This window comes from Eriocheir sinensis, unplaced genomic scaffold, assembly GCF_024679095.1.
Source record: "Eriocheir sinensis breed Jianghai 21 unplaced genomic scaffold, ASM2467909v1 Scaffold620, whole genome shotgun sequence".
Lineage (NCBI taxonomy): Eukaryota > Metazoa > Arthropoda > Malacostraca > Decapoda > Varunidae > Eriocheir > Eriocheir sinensis.
The window spans coordinates 104474-128998 of record NW_026111966.1 but is presented as its reverse complement, the minus strand read 5'-3'; the positions used below and the strand labels follow the sequence as shown (position 1 = coordinate 128998).

Genomic DNA, 24525 nt, shown 5'->3' with positions numbered 1-24525 from the left:
TCTTCCCAGGCCCGTGGATTCGTAGCTCCGCGCGCTGCCCACCACACCGCGGAGGCACACTATCCACAACCCCAGTAAATGTGTCACCAATATCAGCCAAGACTGATTGTTGTAATAAAACGTATGTAATAACGTAAATACATCGTTCCATTGACTCATATACTTTACAGCAGCAGAGTAGAAGCTGTGGACAGCAGGCTGGTGGCCACGGTAATGGTGGCGGCGAAGGAACGCCCGAACTTATATAATTTGCAGCCGAACAGTGTTGTGTGTGTGTGTGTGTGTGTGTGTGTGTGTGTGTGTGTGTGTGTGTGTGCAATAATGACAGCGTACAAAGGCAATCTTATCCACACACGGGTAATTCCCTCTGGCCCACCATATGATGTTAGAGGACGGACACACGACACACTTGGAGTAATTCCGAAATTCAAAGTAAATTTCATATACAATTTATCTTCCAGATTATCAATAACAGCCACAATTACCACAAATTAGTCACGATTATTGATGATTGGTAGTGAGTTACTTTATTCAATCCGTGAGTTGTAGCAGTCACCGCTCGAATCGCGTGTTCCTTCCCCTCAGTGACATAAGAAAATGGTGCACTGCACAGAATACTTTAAAATTGTGTTTTCATGTTCATCGTTAGTACTTGTCTCTATCCGTGAGCCGATTAGCACTTAGAACACTCGCTACCACCAACAATTGGTGACCCCGGAGTGTTGCTATGGTTCAAGGTGGCTTATAGCCGGTGCCGTACCAAGGGCACTCTCTCCCAGAGTGGAGGACCTGGGCAGGGTAACTTGTCCAATTAGTCCGCCCACTCCAGGGGCAAAAAATCCTCACCTCCATTCGGGGTTCGTGGGGCTGAGCACTCAGGTCAGGAGAAATATTACACCGTAGATGTTACCACCTTCAGGGTTTTCCCCCGCCCTCCCCAAGGCGCCTTCTGCGCCTTCCCCAGGCACCCTCTGTGCCTCCCCCAGACGCCTTCTGCGTCTCCCACAGGCACCCTCTGTGCCTCCCCTAGGCACCCTCTGTGCGCCTCTTCCAGGCACCCTCTGTGCGCCTCTTCCAGGCACCCTCTGTGCGCCTCTTCCAGGCACCCTCTGTGCGCCTCTTCCAGGCACCCTCTGTGCGCCTCTTCTAGGCTCCCTCTGTGCGCCTCTTCTAGGCTCCCTCTGTGCGCCTCCTCCAGGCATCTTCAGCGCCCTTCAGGCATCTTTTGTGCCCCATGGTGCTTCTCCCGGCGCTCACCCCCCCCACCCCTCCTCCTCCCTGCTTTTCTGCTGGTCCGGCGACTGAGACACGCACATCGTGTGACACACTACACAGACTCAGTGAACACTCAAACACAGTGCGACATATTACTGAGACACACAGTGCCACACACTCAGTGTACACGCCACACACAGACTCAGTGTACACGCCATACAGACTCAGTGTATACGCCACCACACACCGCAGACTCAGTAGACACGCAAACACAGTGACACCCCACTGGGATTACTAGCTGCCCCTGGATTTAACCACCGCCTCCTGGATCCCACCACCCGCCCCTGCGGCGTCCAGGACTTCGCCGCCCGCCTCAAGGTGCCATGAGGAGCCTCCAGCCAGTGCAGCCTCGCTCTTCCCCGAAGAAGACCTTCGTCAGCCAGGACCTCGACACCTGCACCCACCACGTCTTCGTGCGCGTGGATGCCGTTCGGCGGCCCCTGCAGCAGCCCTACAAGGACCTACCGCGTCCTGAGACGGACCAGAAAGACTGTCACGATGAACAAACATGGTTCTCAGGACGCGGTCTCCAGACAGGTCAAGCCGGCGTACCTGCTGGCCCCAGACCAGGCGCCCCAGCTCTCCGTCGCCGAAACAACACCGTCTGCACCAGTCCGCACCAGGAAGATATCGTTCCTTCTATGAAGTCACTGGGGGGGAATATCTGTAGCAGTCACCGCTCGAATCGCGTGTTCCTTCCCTCAGTGACATAAGAAAATGGTGCACTGCACAGAATACTTTAAAATTGTGTTTCATGTTCATCGTTGGTACTTGTCTCTATCCGTGAGCCGATTAGCACTTTAGAACCTCGCCACCACCAACAGAGTTACTACGGGGTATTTTCGACGAATATATTAAAATAGTAAGAGTACATGTTTTTCGCTCAGCATGGCCGGAAAGCCTAACTGCCAGGTGGTGAGGCTTGTTTCGTAAAATTAGAACCCCTTCCACCTGGAGGGCTGTTGCGTCATAGCGGACATACGTCAACATGTGCATGTATCGTTCAATGCTTGTATATAAGTAAAATTACATTTGAATATTTTTTCTCCGTAAAAGTTTCTCATGTCATTCTCTCCTCCGAGCGGCGAGACAGGGGAAGAGAGGCGCCAAAGCAGTGCCAGTCGGAACAGACAGGAGAGTGCGTCGTAGTTTTCTCTCCACTCAGCCAAAAAAACGTCCTTACAAATGATGTACAAGCGCAAGGCGCCATAAATAGTCATCAACATCAAGAGGGCTTATGGGCGGCCAACTCAGAAAACAAAGCAAGAGAGTAGCGTAGAAGCGAGGTATTTAGAGGTAGAAGCGAGCGGGTGTGCGGGACCAGACGCCTTATCATTCTTCAGTAAGTCAACAAGGTATACACAACAATACGTGAATAATAAATACAAATGGCAAGACAGGGATGAAATGGAAAAACATATTTGGAGCCAATATCTCGAAAAGTAGTTTTTAAATTAAAAAAAAAATCACAAAATCGAAAAAAAGTCTGACCGACTTTTGTTAGGTATCATTTAAAAATACAACTAAAGGACAATTTTTGCTATTGATAAAATGTCAAAAAATGTCAAAAGAAAACGGGACACAATGAAAAAAATCGTTACAATTTTTTCGAAGACAAAAAAAAAATTACAAAATTTTATCAATGCGAAATGTAGATAGGTAAACAAAGTTTCTATGTTTTTTTTTCAAAGCGATTAACTGAAATATAAAGCATGCGAAACAAACAAACAAAAAAAACCCCGCTTTGTTTGAGTCTCCTCACCCGAATTTAATGTAAATTCACAGAGTATCACACCTTTACACCGACAAAAAACATACTAAGATTTCAAAGCTAATGGACGTACCATATACACAGTAGGACACCCCGTAGTCGCAGCCCTTAAAATTTTCTACCGATGAGATTATTACTATTTACGGTAAAAGTCAATAAACGAACACACGAACACACACACACACACAAAAAAAAACCTCCAATCGCGGCTCCTGCTAATATAAACAGGAATGGCCAGAAGAAACACTGATGAATCATTATAGTGTATACCGATGTAAGTTTAGTGTATACAGATGTAAGTCCTTGAACACTGTGTAAGACTACCCGTGTTATTTATTTACTTTTTTACGTATTAGCCGAGAGCTGGGGTAGGCTTTCTTGGTGGGGGCCTGGTTGTCGGCCCAAGCTCGCTGTGGCACAGGCAAATGTTTGCCCGCATAAAGGCACAGCTCTATCCATTACAGGGCCTTGTCCGCCCTCGTATGGAGTATGCATCTCACGTGTGGGGGCTACACTCACAGATCTCTTGGACAGAGTGGAGTCTAAGGCTATTCGTCTCATCATCTCTCCTCGTCTTACTAATAGTTCTCTACCTCTTAAATTTCGCCGCCATGTTGCCTCTCTTTCTATCTTCTATCGATAGTTTCATGCTGACTGCTCTTCCGAACTTACTTCTAACTGTATGCCTCCTCCCCTCCGCGGCCCTCCTACACTATTATTACCGACTTTCCTACTCAAGCTCATCCCTTTTACTGTCCAAATCCCCTTACCCAAGAGTTAACCAGCATCTTCACTCTTCTATCTCACGCTGGTAATCTCTGGAACAATCTTATTCATCTAACATTTCCTCCTGCCTGACTTGAGCTCCTTCTCAAGAGGAGGTATCAGGACACCTACCTCCTCCCTGAAACTGACCTATCTTTCGGCCACCTCTTAACTCTTTTGTTTAGAGACATTTTTTTTATTTTTTTTTACATTTGTTACAATTGTATGTCCTTGAGGCTGACTCCTCTTCTTTGTAAAAAAAAATATATATATATATATATATATATATATATATATATATATATATATATATATATATATATATATATATATATATATAACTACAGAGGGAGGAGGACAAAGATGATTCAGGGGTGAGAAACTTGCCTATATGGAAGACAGGTGGGGCTGAAGCATTTCAAATATACACTCCCTAGAAAGGCGAAAGGTCAAGCGAAGCACTTGATCAGAAGTCTGTAAGTGGATGAAGGAAAAGCTTTTAATAAAGGGGATGTCAGCATAAGATTTTGATAGTAAAAGAAACTGTGGTAGAGACGCGTAGCAATGGTTTTAAGTTAGAACAAATACAGATTCTAACAAAAGACATGTGGCAAGAATTGGTACTCACCAATAGGAGTGGTAGATGAATGGAACAGGCTTGGGGACAATACCACAGATACATTCAGGAAGAGGTTAGATAAAGCCATGGAGTGGTGAGAGTAAAGGTGGGGTTGAGTGTATTTTGAGTTGCCTTGTTTAGGCCAACCGGCCCCTCTTGCAGACTACTTCTACGTTCTTATGTTCTTATCTTAACATATATATATATATATATATATATATATATATATATATATATATATATATATATATATATATATATATATATATATATATATATATATATATATATATATAAATATATACTATATATATATATATATATATATATATATATATATATATATATATATAGTATATATATATATATATATATATATATATATATATATATATATATATCTATATATATATATATATATATATATATATATATATATATATATATATATATCATATATATATATATATAATATATATATATATATATATATATATATATATATATATATATATATATAGTATATATTTATATATATATATATATATATATATATATATATATATATATATATATATATATATATATATATATATATATATATATATATATGTGTGTGGGTCCTAGGGCAACTCACGTATGACCTGCAGATTAACGGATGGGAATAAAGCCCAATGACACACACTCACTCTCGGGCTGCAAGTCCATAGTGAACTCCCATTATATGACCGGTCTATGGATGGGAATGGCCACACACTCACTTCCGGGTTACGAGATCAAATACAAAATTCGATTTACATCCGGTATAAAATTATTGCTACATGAAGTGGGGTTACACGTGGGGAGGAAACATGCCCAAGTGTTTCAAATCCAGCCTGGGAATCGAACCAGGGTTCTTTTTACGTGTGTGTGTGTAGTGCACTGCCTCCTCTTCAGGTGTCTTGCGGGTCTCTCTCAGAGACAATGGCCAGCTGTCTCCTCATTGAAGAGCACACAGAGCTCAGTGGTGTGTGTGTGTGTGTGTGTGTGTGTGTGTGTGTGTGTGTGTGTGTTTACAACATAATATGGTAATTGTGTTTCCACCTTTTCGGATTAATGGTAAACTCTGATAATATTATCGTGTTGAGGAGAATTGTATGTGTCAGCTGTTATTATTTACTTTTTCAACGCCTTGGTAATTCTGTAAAATAATCCAAATGAAGTAGAAGCTTTGGTAAACATTCATAACAACCACTTTGACCTCTATTTTTATACTCATATATGTTATTTATATTTGAAATTTGAAGTATTCATTACGTTAGTGCATGTTGTCATTGTTTTTGTTTTGTTTCTGCATGGCCTATATATTTCTTTTACTGTTGGAGGGTTATAGGACAGGCAGCCTGGTCTCTACATTGTCTCAGTATGTTTTTTCTGCCATGAATATATCTGGTATATCAACAGCTGCCAACCTTTCTGGAGAAATTTTCATGTATTTTGTGTTAACGTCAAACAAAATCTTCAACCACACTTACGGTAACCCTGAATCCTGTACCGCACACTAGTCTTTATCAGGTGTGCCATACTGTTAACCCACCCTCTCTGTGTATAAGCCTTGTTCTGAGGTGTTGGTTGAAATAGTAATAGATTTAGGAGTTTATGAATGGGATCCTTATACATAGTATCTTATTCTAGCAGCTTATTGGTAGCCTAGTTTTAAAATCACATGGAACATTTCGTTGATGCTGTTTCCTTTAGAAAGTTCTATATTTTTCCTAAATGATAGAAGATTTACTAATAAGTATTATGTACTTTTCAGTGTAACGCGACAAAGCTTTTGGAGGAATAACATCTTCCATGGTGAAGTGGTTTAGCATGTGCCTAGCTACAAATCTGCTGGTTTTGATTCCTGGCTCAGCCCTCCCTTTCGGATCGACCCAAAAATGGAATACCCTATAAGGGAAGGTATTTAACTGGTAACCAGGGGATGCCACACTGGTCACTAATAATCCCCAGGTAATGGGTTATTCCAGCCACAGGCTTAGAGGCCAATGTGATGGAGATGAGGGACAAGGTCATGTGCAGCTAAATTTATGCCCCTAACTTTACCTTTAGCTAAGAAGGAGGATTCAGTGCATCAACCCTAAGCACTTGTTAAGATTCTTCAGAACTTCAGGGTTTTTGGAATGTTAAGCTGCTTTGCAACTGATCATTGACTAACGTTGTTGCAGGGGGTCAAAGGGGCGAAGCCCCCTCGTTCAACCAGAGTCGTAAAGTTTCGGTTGGAGTGGTTTAAATATGCTCCCCCACCCAAATACCCCAGAGTTCTACGCCGGTCCCCCAAGATCGTTGGGGAAGAGGATTCATTCGGCTTCTTTACTTTACCCAGAGTACTTTGTTTTTAACTATGATAGTATGGGCGTCAATTATCTCGGTATTCTTTGGGCGCGGAGTCAATATCCACAATCACCTTGTTATATTGGGAGATACCGAACTTGTGAAAACAAGTTAAAATCCAGTCAGTGGGATTCACGTGTTCGAACAGCTCGGGCAGGAGGGTTCGGAGCCTGCACTTCCTGCTTACAACCCGCAGATCCCAGCTAGCCGGTGGGTTTTTACTTAATTGTCGAGCATTAAACAATTGAAGACCACACTGTGTTTGGTACCACGGACTCTACTTGGAGGACTATAAACCTTGCGGTGAGGGAGTGACTGACCGCCTACTAGAGAGACATAGCATGAGTGTGTAATTGTGGAAGCGGTTTATGTGAGCACAGACTGACCTCCGGTGCCACCGCCAGATGGTTGAGGTGGAAGCACATCGTTTGGTGGGTTCACTACGCTTCTCCTACAAAAGGAAACAAGCCTGGGGGATCAGTAGGTGCGTGGTTTCCCATTACAGGAAACACTAAATTCGTCCTCGACGCTTATTTTAGTGGTTGGTGGGAGGAAAATTCCCTAAATTTGCAGGAGTTTTACCCCCCCCAACTAAAAATACGCGATGCATTGGTTCATCATCCCCACGAAACACATTTACCCAGGTCCCCAAGCTTGTATGAGGGGAGGGAATGTGGGCAAAACACTAGAATTTACCCTACTCATATCAAACATGTAGATGGGCATAGAGCACATTGGACTGGAGTTCTATGAGCCTTGAACATGATGGAGGCCCCCCCCAAGCTGCCAGTTTCCAACAGCTGAATTCCAAATAGTATAAGTGGTGCAGTGTAATGGATGCTGATCCACCCATGTGTGACAGCCCCCACCCTCTCAATGAGGTCAGAGGCTGTGCTTAAGGTTGAGAGGTGGGAAGGCAGCTTGTGTTTTTAACACATCAGTGTGGCTGCTCCAAAGGTTGTAGGTGAGGCCATGATCAGTGAACTGTGTGTGAGCCTTGACTGCTGCATAACAATCTGGTACCATTCCTTCTGACTGAAGGAGGGAGGGCTGAGTGGTGCTGGCGTATACTCGATCCTGCCGTTCGCTGTGCCCTAGATGATGCAAGATTTGAATCACGCCGCCCTAGCACACTGGAATTTTCAGTCCCCGCTGAGTGGCCTAAGACTACCCACATGCTGTCCTGAAGAGGAACTGTCAAGGGGAAATCAAGGAGAATGAGCTCTGAGAGGGGGGGCAGCATGCCAGGCCAAAAATAGATGACGTGACGGCACTGTAAGCACTTGCTGGGTCTTTTCCGTTTTCGGCATTGATACAGCGCTAAAAATAATTTTAATATAGATTTTCTATGTATTTTTTGTCCGTCAGAATCAGAATATCCCACATTATTTTTGGAGAAATTAACAGTTTTTGAGTTATTTGCCTTTAAAGTTATTTTTGCTTCTATCTATTACTGTGCGGAAGGAATTCAAACTTTAAAAGTCGTAATATTCAGTATCCATATACAATTTATGAGATCTTTTCCGTTTGCAAACCTTCCTTGATCATGGAAACGCTTTGAAAATCCAATTCAAGAGACTTTTTTTTACTCTCTGAAAATATGGGATAATGTTTACGAAAGCGCGTCGCCTCTGAATTTACTGCTGGCGCAGCGAGGCTGCAACAGGTGTTGCGAAATACCTCCTCGCTTCAGAAATAAGTCACATATATACCACATGAGGGGGGTCAGGGAGGGGCGTAGCCCCCTAATTATTAAAGGGGGTCGAGGGGCGCAGCCCCCATCAGATAAATCGTAAGGTTCGGTTGGAGTAGTTTAAATATGCTCCCCCGACCCTAAAGCCCTCTGCGGAAGCTATTTTGAGGACTGCGACTGCTGCAGCATCAAGGAGAAAATAACTTAAAACTGTTTGTTCGTTTCTCCATAAAACAGTTGTCATATTCAGTTCTACGGACCGCAAAAATACATAAGAAAATCTATATTAAATTAATTTTAGCGCTGTACATAAACGGAAAAAGATCACTTGCCTGCGCCATGATGGGCTTGGGCTGACCACCAGGCCCACCCAAGAAAGCCTACCGTAGCTATAGGCTAGGATGTAAAGAAAATGAACAAGAAAATAATCAGGAGTAAAAGTGGTGAGTGTCCCAGAGACTCCATCACAGGTCCAGCAGCTGTTTGCTCTTGGCCTGATCTTCCAGGATGCAGAGGACAAAGGAGCAGCCAAAGCACATCAATATTTTTAACGACCTGAGCTTCTTGCGCACTCTTATCACATGTGGTCATAGTTTTATTGTTTGCCTACACTATGGCTATTTTTCTTCTCTATTATGTTTATGCTAGAGTTGTAAATGCATGATTGTAATTACTGTTGGTTTTGGGATTTTGTTTGGTCTTATTATATTAGTTTTAGCTTATTTTTATTCTTCAGAGGTATTCATTCATTTCATAAGCAACTCTCTCTTCTCCCTGGCCAGAGTCTTCCGGCATTGTATCCATTGAAGTGATGGAGAGTGCCTTCCTCCTCCTCTCAACAGGTTCTTCAACACCTCTTCCTTGGTGCCAGGTAAGATTTCCATAGATGTTCAGACCACACAGACCCTAGTCCAGAGTAGGGAGTCTGCCAATAAGTGATTAATGTGGTCTTTGTTAAAGCATCTAAATCCATCTACCGTACATATATTTCATTTGGAAGTAATATTAGTATTCAATGTGTCAATGAATGTTCCAGTTATAGCAATTTGACCCTTCAATCCAGCTCACACAATAAAAATTACAAAAACAGTATATATTTGTTGAGGATTTACTACTCTGTGTAAGGTATTGTTTTAAGTCTTCAAATTTGTGTGTATGGAAATGCTTTTGGGTGAACCTCAATGTCCATCTCCTGCTAAGACAGACATACATTCAGCCCCTATTCAGCTCTGGGAAGTCATCACATAGTACAATAGTTTTCACGTATGTATGCAGCATTCCACTGTGCTATATCATAAAAAATAGCTAGAATGGGAAATGAACCAAGGTATTAAAATGAAAGTCAAAATAAAGTTTGATTTCATATTTTATTTTGACAATGTTTATCCCTCAGATCTATTTTCCAGTTTTCTTTTCTCAATATGAGCGCTAATTGGAATGATTCGTACAAACTGCTGAACACCCTAATTCACAAGTTAACTCCCTGCTAATTTCATGCCTGGGGAAGTTTGCCAAACAGTCTTCATTAACTGCTGGATTATAATGTTGAGTGTGTGGTAGAGATACTCTGCCACTCACCTTAGGGTTTAGGGAGCCAGTGGCTTGCTTTTTGTGTTTATTAATATATCATCACATAAGGCCTTCATTTGGCTAACATATAATTGCTTTGATTTTTAATGCTGCTTATATACAGTGCTGAAAATATTCATATATTTGATTATTTGTCTTACATCCTAGTTGATCACAGCTGTTGTGTATAGACTTCACCTAATCTTACAGATTACAGTTTTAAGGAAATCATCAAAATTGTACTGCTTTTGTGCCTTTCAAGTATTTAATTGCCAACACTCAAGTTATTTATATATTTTCTAGGGTTTGATTTCAAACATACAAATCACCACAAACTTTTTAACTCCATAAATTGTGTTGCCACCATCTGCACAATACAATGACAGGCTAAATTTGCAATGTTCATTATTCCCTTTCCTTCACCACACTCTAAAAATTATACATTTTAGTCAGGAGTTTACCCAATGAAACGGGCCACATCATCATTTACACACAAACATATGCATCGCATTCACACTAGTGATTCAGACATTCTGAACCCTGGGCAGGCACAGAATTGGGTTTTGAAGCGTCCTTCCTTGGCATGAAGATAGGAAATCAGACTCCCATACCTGACTGTCAACCCTGCACTGCAAGAGTAAATCTAGGCTGCTTGCACCAGGCAAGTGTTGAGTAAAGGTTGCCACCTCCTGGTTCCATAAACAAAAATATACAATTTTCCCTCCCTCTAGTTATATAGTTGCTAACAAAAGATTGAGATTCATCCAAAATCACTGTAATACTCTAAACAGATAATACAGTGTATTATGAGAAAAATGACTAGCAATAACATCAGTACTAGAACAACATAACATGGAGTCCACATCCCGTCTTAACAGTAGGGTGTGGCTTTGACATTAAGTAAGGTAACTGTGCCCTCCTCTTGCTCACACCCTTGCCTGTAGTTATCTCTTGTTCTCCTCGTCTGGCCGCTGGCCTCGGGTGAAGGTGAGGAACACCTGCGGAAATAATGCAACATGTAACTTGACTGGTATCATGGTTGAGGTAAAAAGTTCATTAAACAAAATGTGGTAAAGACTATTAGCCTTTTCTTATCAGCCTCAGGAATCACATTTACTGATTTTAGAGTGTTGGGTGTCTAAAAATCATGCCATGAATGGGAAGAGAAAGAGTATTGTTGACTTGTTCATTGTCTCCAAGAAGGCACTTTTTTTTCTATTGGGCTTCCATTGGTTTGGCTTGCTACATTTTCTTCAACCCACAGGATCAAGGAAGTCAACTGACCCTCTCCAGTGTGGTTTGTGTGACGCTGTAGTCCTCGATGGGAAGGTGCTGGCGGCTACGCTCCAGAGTACCAAACACTGCGGCCCAGGTCAGGCTCTCTGCTGGGACAAAGTACTCCAGCCGCCCCCACTGCATCTCCCGAAGGTGGTTGGCTGTTAAGAAGGTAGTTTAGGATAAGCAGTTGTTGGAGAAAGTGTGCAAAAGCACATTGAAGTTTTTCTGATCCAACGTACTTAAGCTAACACTAGGTGCATGTGTTAACAGTAACACTTTCTTTTCCATAAGCAGATAAAGTTTGAAAGGTAATTTGTACATAACATTCCAATAAATAATTATCCCTTGGAAAAACTGGGAAATTTAGCCAAGGCATAAAAATTAAATATCATTGTACACATTCTATAATTTGACAATTATTGATTTATATCCACATCCATATATATACACATTTTTATATACCATATCAATTTTCCAGAGAAGTTTTATCCTGATTTGATTACTAATTGGAATGTTGCATGGGAATGGGCAAACATGCCCTATATCTACTTTCTTGTACCCTCCTGGAACATCACTAACTGGGACATAGCATATGATTTCTTCTTTGCCATAATGATGCCTGAAGACTTACCTGGGTATGTCTCCTTCATATAGTCATGTACAGCACGCATCTCTGGGGGTAGCTGGGAGGACGACAGGTCTATGGTGACTGCCTCTTCCTCCTGGTCTGGCTGGTTCATGCTCACGCTTGGCAAGGGAGACACCAAATGATTGTTTATTAGGATCATTTCCACTGTTGCCTGTCTCCTGGTTAAAACATTGCATTACTATGCAAGGTCTTTGGAGGCAAGGGGAAACCATAGGACTAGACTTTTTGTTTGAGTCATAGTGAAAACATTGTGTGCCTGTTTATCAATGTCATAGCAAAAACATAAGTGTGCCTGTTTGTCATATCAGTTGTTTACTAAATGTTCATTAGTGGGAAAGATTGACTGATAAAGTTTATGGCTTGAATTCTTGAGAATGCAAGTTCACACTTCAGCCATAGCATCAGCTGCATGGAAGAGGTACTGCTCTTCACAATTATGCAGAGCTGTATAATGTGAGTTGCCTGGCTTGGGGATCCTCAGTCTAACACTGTCAATGGGATTTAAAGCATGTAAGACCTCAACCTTCCAGATGTTTTCATCTTTTATTTGTACTGAATAATGCCTAGTACTCAATTTCTTGAGTAATTTGTTCCCCTAAAAAAGGGCCTAAATGAATGTGAAATATTCTTCTGCTCCTTACCGGATAATAATGGAGTAGCCTTCACTGAACTTGCTCTTGAGGTGCTGTGGTGAGCCCAGGCAGCAAAACTTGCCATTCACCATGATGGCCAAGCGGGTGCACAGCGCCTCACACTCCTCCATGCTGGTGAGGGGGCAACCACAAGGGGAAGGACAGTGTTAGCACAGGTCGTGTTTGGTGTATACACTCTTGGAGTAGGTATTGTAGTCATGTTACTTTTATCAGTCAAATACTGTTTATGAGGAATGAAGAATGGAAATAATTTTGTAAATAATAGTTGTGACCAATTTCTAAATGTATATTGCATCTAGATAAGGACATGTTTCCTTCATAGGAAAAAGCCAAGAACATTAATACCAACAGGACCAGAGTAGTGGAAACGGCAGCAACACTTCCTTTTGGCCTACCTGTGTGATGTGAGGATGATGCTCCTGCCAGCATCCCTGACAGAAGTCAAGACATCCCACAGGAGTCTGCGTGCCACTGGATCCATCCCTGAAGAAGGCTCATCCAGCAGCACCAGTGGAGGGTCACCCACCAATGCCACGCCTGTGCTCAGCTTCCTCTTGTTGCCGCCACTGAAAGGACAATCCCAGACTCAGTGACCAGTGAAGTTATCAATCAGTCAATAAGGAAACAGGACATGTTGTCTCACCCACCCTATGACACCAACCCCGGGGGCCCCCCCGAGCAAGTTTCCATACTGGCACCCTTCCCAGGCAGGCTTGGACTGCTGGGGGATTTATCCTCTCAGGGGATTTGTGTCCCCATCCATGGCTAGAAGTCAGTCCAGTCCCTGATTTGAGTTAGTTGGGGAGGGGCTTCCAACCCCTCCTCACAAAAGCTACTACTAGTCAAATGAGTGCTATGTGAAAAGCAGATGACTGCCTCATGTCAGACATGGATGTGCAGAAGGCTCATTGGGCTGAGTACTTTGAAGTTAGAGAGGCTATGGCAAGGTTGAGTGGAAGAGCAGCTGGTATTTGCATCAGTGCAGAGCTGCTTCAAGATGGAGGTGAGGCCATGATCTGTGGGTTGCATGTGGTCTTAGCTACCATATGACAGTCTTATACCATTCCTCCTGACTGGAAGAGGGGGCTGGTTGTCCCTATATGAAAGGGAAAAAGGGACTGCCAAGACTGCAACAAATACTGTGGTATTATGCAGCTCAGTGTGCCAGTCAAGGGGCTTTTGCATCTATTGCTCAAGCAGATTCACAACCAGCTGTTGAAGCTGCAGAGACCTGATAAGTCTGGGTTCACACCTGATAAGTCAGTAATTGACCATATCCTAGCGCTTTGTGTACTGGTGGAAAATTGATGCAAGTTTCGACAGGGGATGCTTGCAGCCTATGTCGATTTTAAGAAGGCATTTGATTCAGTGCATTGCAAGGCACTCTGGGATCTCCTGCGACTCCATGAGATTCCTCCAAGGACTTGGTCTATTGACAGGCCTATATACTCTGGGACTGAGTGCTGTAAAGTGTGGGTGGATGGGGGTGTCCAGCTTCTTACCCATGAGTGCAGAAGTGAGGGAGGGCTGTGTCCTTGCTGCATCACTTATCAACACTTGCATGGACTGGGTACTAGGCAAGAGCTGTGGATCAGTAACCCCCACCCAGCCACACTTCACAGCACTTTCAATCTCAGAGTAAAGTCCAGTTGACAGGCCAACAGTCCTTGTAGTAATCTCAGAGAGTTGCAGAAGATTCTAGAGTGCCTTGCAATGAACGGAATCAAATGCTTCTCAAGACTGATAGAGAATGGAACTCACTCTCTCTCTCTCAGGATGTATCCCCACAGGATGTTGACATACCCCCCAGGCACATAAAGGTGTCCTCCCCCTCAAAAAAAAAAAAAGCATGCTCTGTTTAAAATTTCCCAATGAACAAATGTTCTTATATTACATTTCAGGGTTTGTTATGAGTGAAAAGTAAGATGCAATCTCTATTATAATGAACTATTGTTGTTAGAATGCTTGTAAAGCAAGCAGTCACCTGTATTACACATTATGGGTAAGCTCACAATGGGAATAAAACTAATGGTGTGGAGAGGCCACTTTTTAGGGTGTTCAGCTTATAAAAACAGTTCTATATCTCCAACTGCAAGGTAGGAAGTATCTGGACAGCTGGAGAAGGTATCAGAATAATGTACAGATTAATATTTATCCATTGTATCTCCCTGCCATTATGACACACCTCAAGTTCTTGAACAGGTTTTCGAGGTGCTCTGTGATGAGCAGCTCCTCGGCCAGACTCTTGATGGTGGAGTCAATGAGACCCTCAGGAACACCACGCAGCCGGGCAAACATGCACAGTGTTTCTCGGCCCGTCAGGTGGTCAAGCAGAGCATCAAATTGTGGACAGTAGCCAATGTCTTGCCGCACCTGTAAGTGATGTTATGCTTGTTCTAGAGATCCATCCAATTTATCTTTCTATCTAAATAATGAATGCCTACTTCCCTCATGGGGCCTTAGCAGAAGCATCTCCAAACATTATCGGTTCTGTGCACTCCCTCTCACCATACTCAGTCCCTTGCCCACAAACTCTCCCCAATACTTGTCCATTCTATAGATTCAGGTCACTGGTGTTCTCCCCCAGACAGACCTCTCCCTCAATCCCTCTTTTGTATACTTTTTCCACAAAGTAATCCTAATTCATTCTCATCACATGTCCAGATAATCTTTTGAGCACCAAGCTGAACTTTATCAACAACACAATCCACTCTCATTGCTAATACACCAATACTAAACTAATTATATACTGTAATCACTTCTTCCATCCTATCCTGAAACACCATATGCAACTCTTTTATGCCTCATTTCCACTGCATGCATTTGTGATTGCTGAGCTTCATTTCACAACCATGTCTCTAATGCTATGTTTTAGAGATGTTAATGGCTTTCATGTATATTGCTTGATACTAATTTCTTATAAGGTCTACCCCAACACATTTAGGTTGACTGCCTTTACAAACCTGCTACAGTATTTTCCCTTACATCTGCTACCTTCCTCCTCACACATCCATGTATTTGATGCATAGGTTTTAGAGATGTTGGTGACTTTCATGAATATTGCTTGCCACTGATTTCTTATGAGGTCTCCCTTGACACATTTAAATGAATTTATAAACCTGCTGTTGTGTTTTATCTTATCAGACACCTTCCTCCCCTCACCTTTTTTATGTCTCCCTTTATGCTGAAGCCATTCACAAAGGCATCTCCCTCAGACACCTGCAAGTCACCAGTGAGCATCTTGAAGGTGGTGGTTTTGCCGGCCCCGTTGATGCCCAGGAGGCCGAAGCATTCCCCCAGCGGCACTCCAAGGTTGAGGTGGTTCACCGCCGTCAGCCCTCCAGGGTAGGTTTTGCAGAGGTCCCTGGAATAAAAATGCTGAGGCTCAGGAGCTTCCCTCACTTTAAAATATGTGAAACCAACATTGAAATAAGGTTTTAGAGTGAATTGTTCTACCTGTACATGTTGCCAATTACTTTGTCACCACCTGTTCTACAACTCATGGTAAATTTACTGCAGCATATAGAGTTATTTTGACATTTTTCCTTTTCTAATAACCACCTTGAATGTTACCAGCTACCTGAATATCAGCTTATCAGACTCCCACAGCTTTTCTGACGGAGTGCCAAGGATGCGGATTCTCTCAGCAGCCACATCCTCGTCCTCCTCTGCATCTTGTCCATCCTCCAAACCCCGGCCTGTAAGATAAAATTAATTAATACCAATTAATACCTTGATGTGTGTGAGTAACACTACCAAACTACTCCACTATGTTGCATAAGCATTCAGCATCACCATAACCCTACTCACCAATCCTCCAAGGAGTGATGGCCCTCCTGAGGCGAGCAAGGAAGTACCCGACTTGTTCAAACACCTTCATCTCCACCAGAGTGATGAGCAGGAAGAAGGCCACACCCTCCACGCCCAGGAACACCAGCATCCGCCCCACACCCAACTTCTCCCAGCCGAGGTAGTCTTCAGTCCACTCCACACACCCAAACGCGCCACACTCTTTGGCCTCTGTGGGGATGGTGCTCCGAGTTAATTTATGGGGAGGCTTCTCATTGAGCAAAGGTAAGTTTTTGGTAAAAATGAGCACAGGATAACATTAGCAGAATCTGACTTTTCTATTCACATAAGTACCAGTTAAGGTTCATCAGAAAAGTTTGATTATGATTTGCACATCAATGATGAATTTGTACTAATGAAAAAAAAAGTGGCATCATCAGCCTCCAGAATAAAAGTTTTTTACCTAGTCAATAACCTCCAGTTTGTAAAACTATATCATTGCTGTGTTGCCAATAAACAATCACTACCTAACATTTGTTTAATATACCTGTACCTGTTATTACTTCTATCTTAAGATGACACTTTAATTCTATCCCAGTCAGCTTTTTTTTTTTTTCCTGGACCTGCTGCATCTACATCTTTTACTCTCTAGTGCCCCACCATCCTCCCTTCCCTTCACATGTCCTAACCACCTTAGCCTGTGATAACTCAAAACATACCTCGACAGCAAGGATTTGGAGCGATTCCCAGTGAGCAGATCAGCTCAAAGGTCGGCTGCTTGCATATCTCGGTGGACCGGAAATTACTGTAGATATCTGTGATAGCAGCAGCCATGGCATACGATGGGAAGAGCAGGAAGATCCAATCCAGGAGGTTTGCCACGTGCTGTAGCTCAAGGTCTGGGATTCTGAGGATGGTGACCGTGATGATGGTGGCCATGCCTGGGGGTGGGGAGGAGGAGATGAGGTGTTGGTGGTAAGGCAGTCTGCAGTAAATACATTAGGTTATGTTCACTGGTAATTTCCTTGCCCTAAGATGCAAAATAAAAAGCAGCTCTCTGGTATGTAGAAAGATCAGTGCTTTTTTTCTGGTGTACTGTAAGTGGAATTTTACCACTGCAAAATTTATCACTATTACCACTTACCTGTGGGTTCTAAAATCATGGCGCCGCAACTGCCACTTACCTGTTATAATATTTGCCATGATCATCTTGGTGAAGCCTCCTGAGGGGACTGAGAAGAGGAAGGAACACAGGTACATGAGGGGGAGGGAGGCCCAGCAGTACAGCAACAATACCAGGAAGATGCGTGCCAGCTGCTCCCCCTCACTCAGCCCCTTCATGCCAAACAGCTGCAACAAGACATGACCAGTGAGGGTGCAGCATGGACTGGTCTGACACAACTATGAGACTATTTTGCAATTGCAATGTTGACACCCCATTTGTCCTATGGTAAACTGTGAATGCTAACAACACTACACGACTGAGAACTCTTAATTCTTATCTTTGATCCTCTGCAGCATGGGACGGTCTATCCATCTATATAAATGTCTCTGATCTGTTTCCCTATTCTCTATCACTAACAATTGTATACAGCATTTCTATCAACTCATTACATCCCTAATCTCCTATTACCCAGATTTTTAAAAATTTATTTAAATAAGCTTTCTTTTATACTGTACAGAAAATAGGACAAGGGCAAAACAAAACATACTACTCAATAAAACCCTAATCTCCCATTACCCAGATTTTTAAAAATTATATTTAAATAAGCTTTCTTTTATACTGTACAGAAAATAGGACAAGGGCAAAACAAAACATACTACTCAATAAAAAGTACTAGGTATAGATGTTAGTGCTAATACTCACAGCAAGGCACATCAAACACAGGGCACAGGGGAGGAGGAAGAGCACATAGTCCCAGATGGCAGAGGCTGTCCAGTAGGTTATGAAGTTTACCCCAGACACAAACTGGAGGTGCTTGGCCTTGGCTGGGGAGTGTTGGAAGACTTATTAAGATGTATACTTAGAGGGATGACAGATGAGCATGGAATGGTCTGACAGCTTTCTCAGCCAATTTTCATTTGAAGTTTAGGGGTGGATGTTGGCTACACTTAAAATACCGCATGCATACATATGAGTATAAGTGATGTGTTTATGTATGTAACGAATGAAAGTACATCGGATATGTCCGCCATTTAATTGCACTCTTCCAATAAGTTCTCTTATCAGGAAAGAAATTACTAAGAAAGTGAGCAGAGGTATAGAGTGAAATATGGTCAAATAATTATTGATAAACATTCCTTATTTCAACACTAGTTCATTTCTATATTTCAATGCAATTCTGAAAATGCAAATGAAGATGACAGAAGATCCACACTACTCACTGCTGCGTTCTTGGATGAGGAAGATGACGAAGGAGGCGGCCAAGAAGGACATTCCAAAGGCAAGGTTAAACCCTATCTGGAAGCCCAAGTTCTGCCGCTGGTCTTGTGTCAGCTGTCATGGGTAAGAAATGGCAGTGAGAACAGCTCAAGCATTACTGATTACAATGAAGGCAGTGGTACAGAAGAGATGGGAAAGAGGTGGGGCTTAGGAGAGGATGGGAAATAAAAATAAGAGGTTGATCAAACATATATATCAACCCTTTTGTTGCTAAATGCTCACAGCGAGCACTAGCGTAACTTGCCGGTGGTGTTAAACGATCGCTGCGAGTTCCAGTCGCACTCAAATTTCCCACGTATGAGTGTTCCAACACTATTTCTCACCCTACAGCATTGCCAATTCAGTGAGTTTTTCCACTAAATTTAGTGAAAAATCATATCAGCCTAGAACGGAAAATCTACGGACAAGTAACTGGTGGATGTTGTTGTCCAATATAGTGGCATTTTTTGCATAGCTTCCCCTATCACCTGACTGATATTTTGACCAAATAGTTGTGAATTTTGCAGTTGGCAATACTACCCTGCCAGCACCCCATAAAGATATGTCCTCCGTAGTTGCCTCAATATGGCTGACCGTTGCGCACGCATAAATACGTTTTTACAGGCAACACCCCTCGAACGTGCCTGTACATTCGCAGGAGAGGCTTACATTACCGAATCCTATAGATCTTGGCTTACTCTTTCCAATGGTGTTTTTGTTTTTTAGCTGTGATTAATAATTTTTGAGATACAGAGATTAAAAGAGTGAGCACTAGCGTCACTTGCTGAACGTGTCTGTACATTCGCAGGAGAGGCATACATAACCGAACCTTATAGATCTTGGCCTCCTCTTTCCAATGGTGTTTTTGTTTTTTAGCTGTGATAAATAGTTTTTGAGATACAGAGGTTAAAATAGCGAGCACTAGCATCACTTGCTGGCGGTGCTAAAGCTTGCTATAGCGCCAGTCGTGCTCACAGGCGACACCCCCTGAATGTGCCTGTACATTCACATGATAGGCTTACATAATCTAATCTTATAGATCTTGGCCTCCTTTTTCCAATGGTGTTTTTGTTTTTTAGCTGTGATGAATAGTTTTTGAGATACAGGGGTTAAAAGAGACCCCCTTCCCTCCAAGTCTCGTTGCGAGCGATTAGCAATGAAAGGGTTAAGAGGAAACTGAAAAACAAGAGATAAAAATACTGCATAATGAGAAGTTATTTTTAGTAAGGCTGACATGACCATGACTATAATGAATCTATTAAGAGGGTACTTCCACCCATGGCAAGATACTACCCTTTCATGCCTGATTTCTGAAAAAAATCCCTTTCCCTTTCATAACCTTGAACACAGTACTGTAAAAAAATCATTAACACTGAAACCTGTGCTTTGATAGCAGCAGGGACACACTCCTTCCCTTACCTTCTCAATGTCAGTCCTGGGCAGGGGGTGGTTGGAGGTACTGATGGTGAGGTTCTTGATGCCAGTGAAGGCGCGCACCAAAGCATTGTCAGCAACAGTCAGAGCCAGCGGGGGCGTGTGGAAGGGCTGGTTGTTGAAGCGTGACAGGATGTTCACTTGGTCAAGGTTTCCCTCTATGCTCAGGCTCACCATGTAATGCTGGTTGAAGGAAGGAAGATCCCTTCCAGCCTGGATAGAAGGAAGAGAAAAATGATATTCTTTGTTTTATATGTCATTGGGCAGCCAGTGATTATATAATAAGATTTGCAATGTAAATGCTGCAACAGCGAAGATTGCATGTCAAAACGAAATATTGAATGAATGGTGGAATAATGGGGGTTCCCTGTACAAGAATACTCCATCCATCCTTATACCCTCACTAAGACTTATGGCAACCCACTTATCAACTTTCAGTTGTAGCAAGCCAGTCAAGTTGCTTTTGTTTGCTATCATGTTGCCATAATCAAATTCCAAAGGTTCCTGATTGCACCCAGAGATTGTTTGCACCCCATACTCTGGCCACTGCTGTGCCCAGTTGCTACACTGTTGCTGGGGTGAATGTTATTGTTTGGAAGGAGAGATAAAGTAAACATGCTTGTTATTTACTGGCCATCATGTAACATTACTCTGGATGCAGTTTACCCAGACATCCACTCCATGACAATCACAGATGCCTCACCTCATCCAGTATGTGGGTAGTAATGTTTGTGTCTGGTGGGACAGTATCAAGCACGTTGCGTTTATTAAAGGTTCCCTCCAGGCCACTCTCCACCTCCTGTGTCAGGTTGTTTGGGTTGGTCACCTGCAGTGTGGTGACTGTGCCATCAAAGGTCTGCAGAAGGGAAGAGAACTGTCAAGCACACAGATACAAGCTGTTATTTAATTCATATCTTTTCACTCCTTGGCATCTCATCTTATTGTGAATGGCAAATTTACTTAAATGGTAAGATGAAGCACCCAACACATCATCATCATCACAGCAACACATCCCACATTTCCAGCATTCTGCAAAATGTGGATCAAACCTGTATTCAAATATCCACATGAATGAGGTTAAGTGGCTTGCAAAAGCTCCTCTCATTAAAATGAACACCTCCTACTCACATCAAGGGTGAAATGAACCTCGGGAGGAGAATCATTCACACCTGGGAGCGTCTGCACCACCAACAGCGCCAGGATGAGGAAGAACACGGGTATGATGTTCTGCCAAGGGAACAACACATGTAGCACCTCCTCACCCCTCCAAAAGATAATTAATTGTACTAGACAGCTTATTACTTAAACAGAACAATGGATCTGATTTTTGCTTCTCATCGCACTAGACATAACACTAAACATCTGAAGTAGTATATTGGGCAGCTTCATATAAAAATACTTTTATATACTCAAAATATTGTGTCACTCTGTCTTAGACTACTATAATTGGATACAGTGGATAACAACTGGTAAAGGAAGAAGAATGATGAACAAATACAATAGAAAAGACAAGAAAGAAAAAAATTAGCAAGCTAGATGAAAACAGAGGTAGGTGAAGGGGTGTTACCTGGGCAAATGTGAGGAACTTATTTCTGAATGTGTACAGAATTTTCTTCACCAGCATGGCCCAAAACTGCTGCAGGAGGAGGAGACAGCCAGAATTCTTGACTAGAGGCATACGGCGGGGGCTTGGTGGCTCCAGGATGCCAGTTGCCGCACTCTTCACTGTGGAAGCGAGTTGTGAGAGTCAGGTGTGACTAGTCAGGGGGTTACTTTACATTGTGTCCGTCTTGTGGAATGGATGAGTCTTGGCACTTCCATCAAGGGAATGTTAGGCAACGAGTCAGTTCATTACAAAAAGCAAATGCGTTTGGTCTTAATGGTGCAGATATTTGTTTATGACTGATTTTATGTGAATGACAATCTCACTATAGCTCAAATGGTGATTTACTAAGTATATATCTGTCTACCTGTTACTGTAATGGCATGCTCTATAGGTCAGCTTTATTCCTATCTACATCATTACTACATTAACAGTAATTAGCGACACATCTCAGTATTTTCTACTCAACAATGTACTCTGTGATGCAAATAAAACTATGGACAATTAACAATAATATGGACAACTTTCCTTTCTATTCCTGTCGTACACTTACTTTTCTGCAAACCTGAATTATTCTTCATACTAAGTGGAGTAAAATACATGTGAACATACATTGCTTACATGAAACTCAGCAGTGAAAAGCAACTCATGACTTACCATTGCCATGAGGAGGAACATGCAAAGGATTGGTCTGCTTGGCACTGCATCATGCTGTGCCGGCCTAAGAAGCAGCAATCTTTCAGGCAAATATGTTCAAGCATGGGCGAGGGCATTAGGGTGAGTCAATCCAAACATCTTGACACTACCGTCAGGAAGCTGAGGGATTTATGTCCAGGACAAGCAGTGTTATAAGGATGGCATGCAGGTGAGGGTCTATCACACAAACATATATCAATAAGAATGTAGTACATCTCATGCATCTCCATGGAAGAGATGCAGATCTAATTAACAAACCATTCTGAGTCTAGGCTAAGTGCGGTGTGTTGGCTGAGATGTTACTCCGTCTGCCAAACACATCCATAATATGTACTAAAGTCATACAAACTCGCATGAAATGACAATACCACCAGAGAGGAGGTGAGCTATATTATTATGAACAACATCCTGAGCCATGAACTCATAGTTTTCCATCACTCCCTTTGAAAGAATTGCTTAGGTTCATTATCACCGGCTTTATAATGTATATCTCTAATTATTCAATTCTCATGGCCACACTTTTTAGCTCGTGCTCACCACTGTTTGTGGGATAGACGTAATTTGCGTATGTTAGGTAAAAAGCATTTAACTATTATCTGCAAGGCAATGAATTTCAGTGCATCATCAGCTCATGTCAGTCCAATTATATAGTTTTTATATTAAAACAATTATGTAAAAATATGAGTAACTTAATTACAAGATAACAATATTTATGTCTCCAATCAATGGAGGATATTCAAAACTATCTGCAGGCAGTGGGCAACATTATCCCTGCCTGGTCCTCTGCTTGAAACACACCAAAGGGCACAAGACCTAACCTTTGCTTACAAACAACGCTTTGAGGCAGAGTGCCCTAGGTCAATCAATCTATCTGTATCTCCAGCGCCCTGCTCCTCACTGGAACTTCCCTCAAGGGGTGGCCACGGCCACTGTATATGACTCCATTTATATATACTATAAACCATAATGCAACAGTTTAATGCATGCACAGGAGTGAAGTTTTAAGTTAATTGTTTAGTTGATATATAAAGTAATATAAGCATTGTAATGTGAAAATCAACAATTCTTAACTTACAAACACAAGTGTTTATATATTTGAAAATATGGGAAGACTCAGTTATCTGTACATTATAAAGGAAAGGCAATTGTGATGAAGTAAAAGACGGTATAATAATAATAATGAAAAGAACTGGGAGGGAGACTCAAGGAAAAAAATGAGATTGAAAGTCCTGAAGACTGTGATAAAAGAGAAAAACAATTAGACACAAAGATGAGAAAACAAAAGAACAAATGTGATGAACTTAAGATGATAGGTGTCACTAAGCTGTGATGAAATAAAGTCTGGAGAATAACTCAAGAAAACAAAACGGTGGTGTGTGTTACCATTCTGGAGGACAAGAGTGACTCGCTGTGTGGCCGCGTTAAACCAAGTGGCTCTCAGTTGGCCTGTGAGGTGAGGTACAGGTGATTATAACTTGCTGAGGTCAAAAGTAGACTCATAAGTGGAAGAAAAAAATAAAAAATATAGCTACATCTATATAAATTAATGATGCATACTGTGACGATACAGGAATTAAAAGTAATGAGTGCCAAGTTGTCTTTTGTTCAAATTTCCTTTTCATTAAAAAATACAATTCCAACTGAATATCTACCAGGACACTTGGGTGTGGAGGACTTTTGACACTATCTTCTGTGGGGACACTTGCATGGAAGACAAGGAGTGAACTGGAATGTGTAACACGTCAGTTTGCACTACATCAGTTAAGGTTTGGTGGACACTGTTGAGACGATGTGCTGTACTTTACAGTGAGTGTGGGATTTGCTGGGACTTTTCTGTCTATAAGGACTGAGGATTTTACTTTTATCTGAGGGCCTGAATGTTTTCCTTGGGTCTTGGTTTGAGTGACCATAGAGGGGATAACACTGAGGAGTT

At 42.2% G+C, this 24525-nt stretch overlaps 1 protein-coding gene across 3 annotated transcripts in view; it reads right to left on the bottom strand.

Moving 5' to 3' along the window:
• Positions 1-10101: 10101 nt before the first annotated feature.
• LOC126993488 (phospholipid-transporting ATPase ABCA3-like) overlaps positions 10102-24525 on the bottom strand; it is a 76145-nt gene continuing 61721 nt past the window's right edge. For 2 of the 3 annotated variants that reach the window (XM_050852625.1, XM_050852624.1), the window contains 18 exons: positions 23976-24038; positions 21861-22018; positions 21422-21520; positions 20997-21149; positions 20279-20506; positions 18823-18934; positions 18305-18426; positions 17622-17787; positions 17157-17378; positions 16459-16668; positions 16229-16346; positions 15811-16012; positions 14834-15021; positions 13044-13214; positions 12637-12759; positions 11978-12093; positions 11353-11504; positions 10102-11066 (listed from right to left, as the gene is read on the bottom strand). In XM_050852625.1, the coding sequence (XP_050708582.1) occupies positions 11013-11066; positions 11353-11504; positions 11978-12093; positions 12637-12759; positions 13044-13214; positions 14834-15021; positions 15811-16012; positions 16229-16346; positions 16459-16668; positions 17157-17378; positions 17622-17787; positions 18305-18426; positions 18823-18934; positions 20279-20506; positions 20997-21149; positions 21422-21520; positions 21861-22018; positions 23976-24038 (2657 nt within the window). In that variant the 3' untranslated portion in view covers positions 10102-11012. The remainder of the gene's footprint in view (positions 11067-11352; positions 11505-11977; positions 12094-12636; positions 12760-13043; positions 13215-14833; positions 15022-15810; positions 16013-16228; positions 16347-16458; positions 16669-17156; positions 17379-17621; positions 17788-18304; positions 18427-18822; positions 18935-20278; positions 20507-20996; positions 21150-21421; positions 21521-21860; positions 22019-23975; positions 24039-24525) is intronic. The other variant, XM_050852626.1, reaches the window with a different exon arrangement.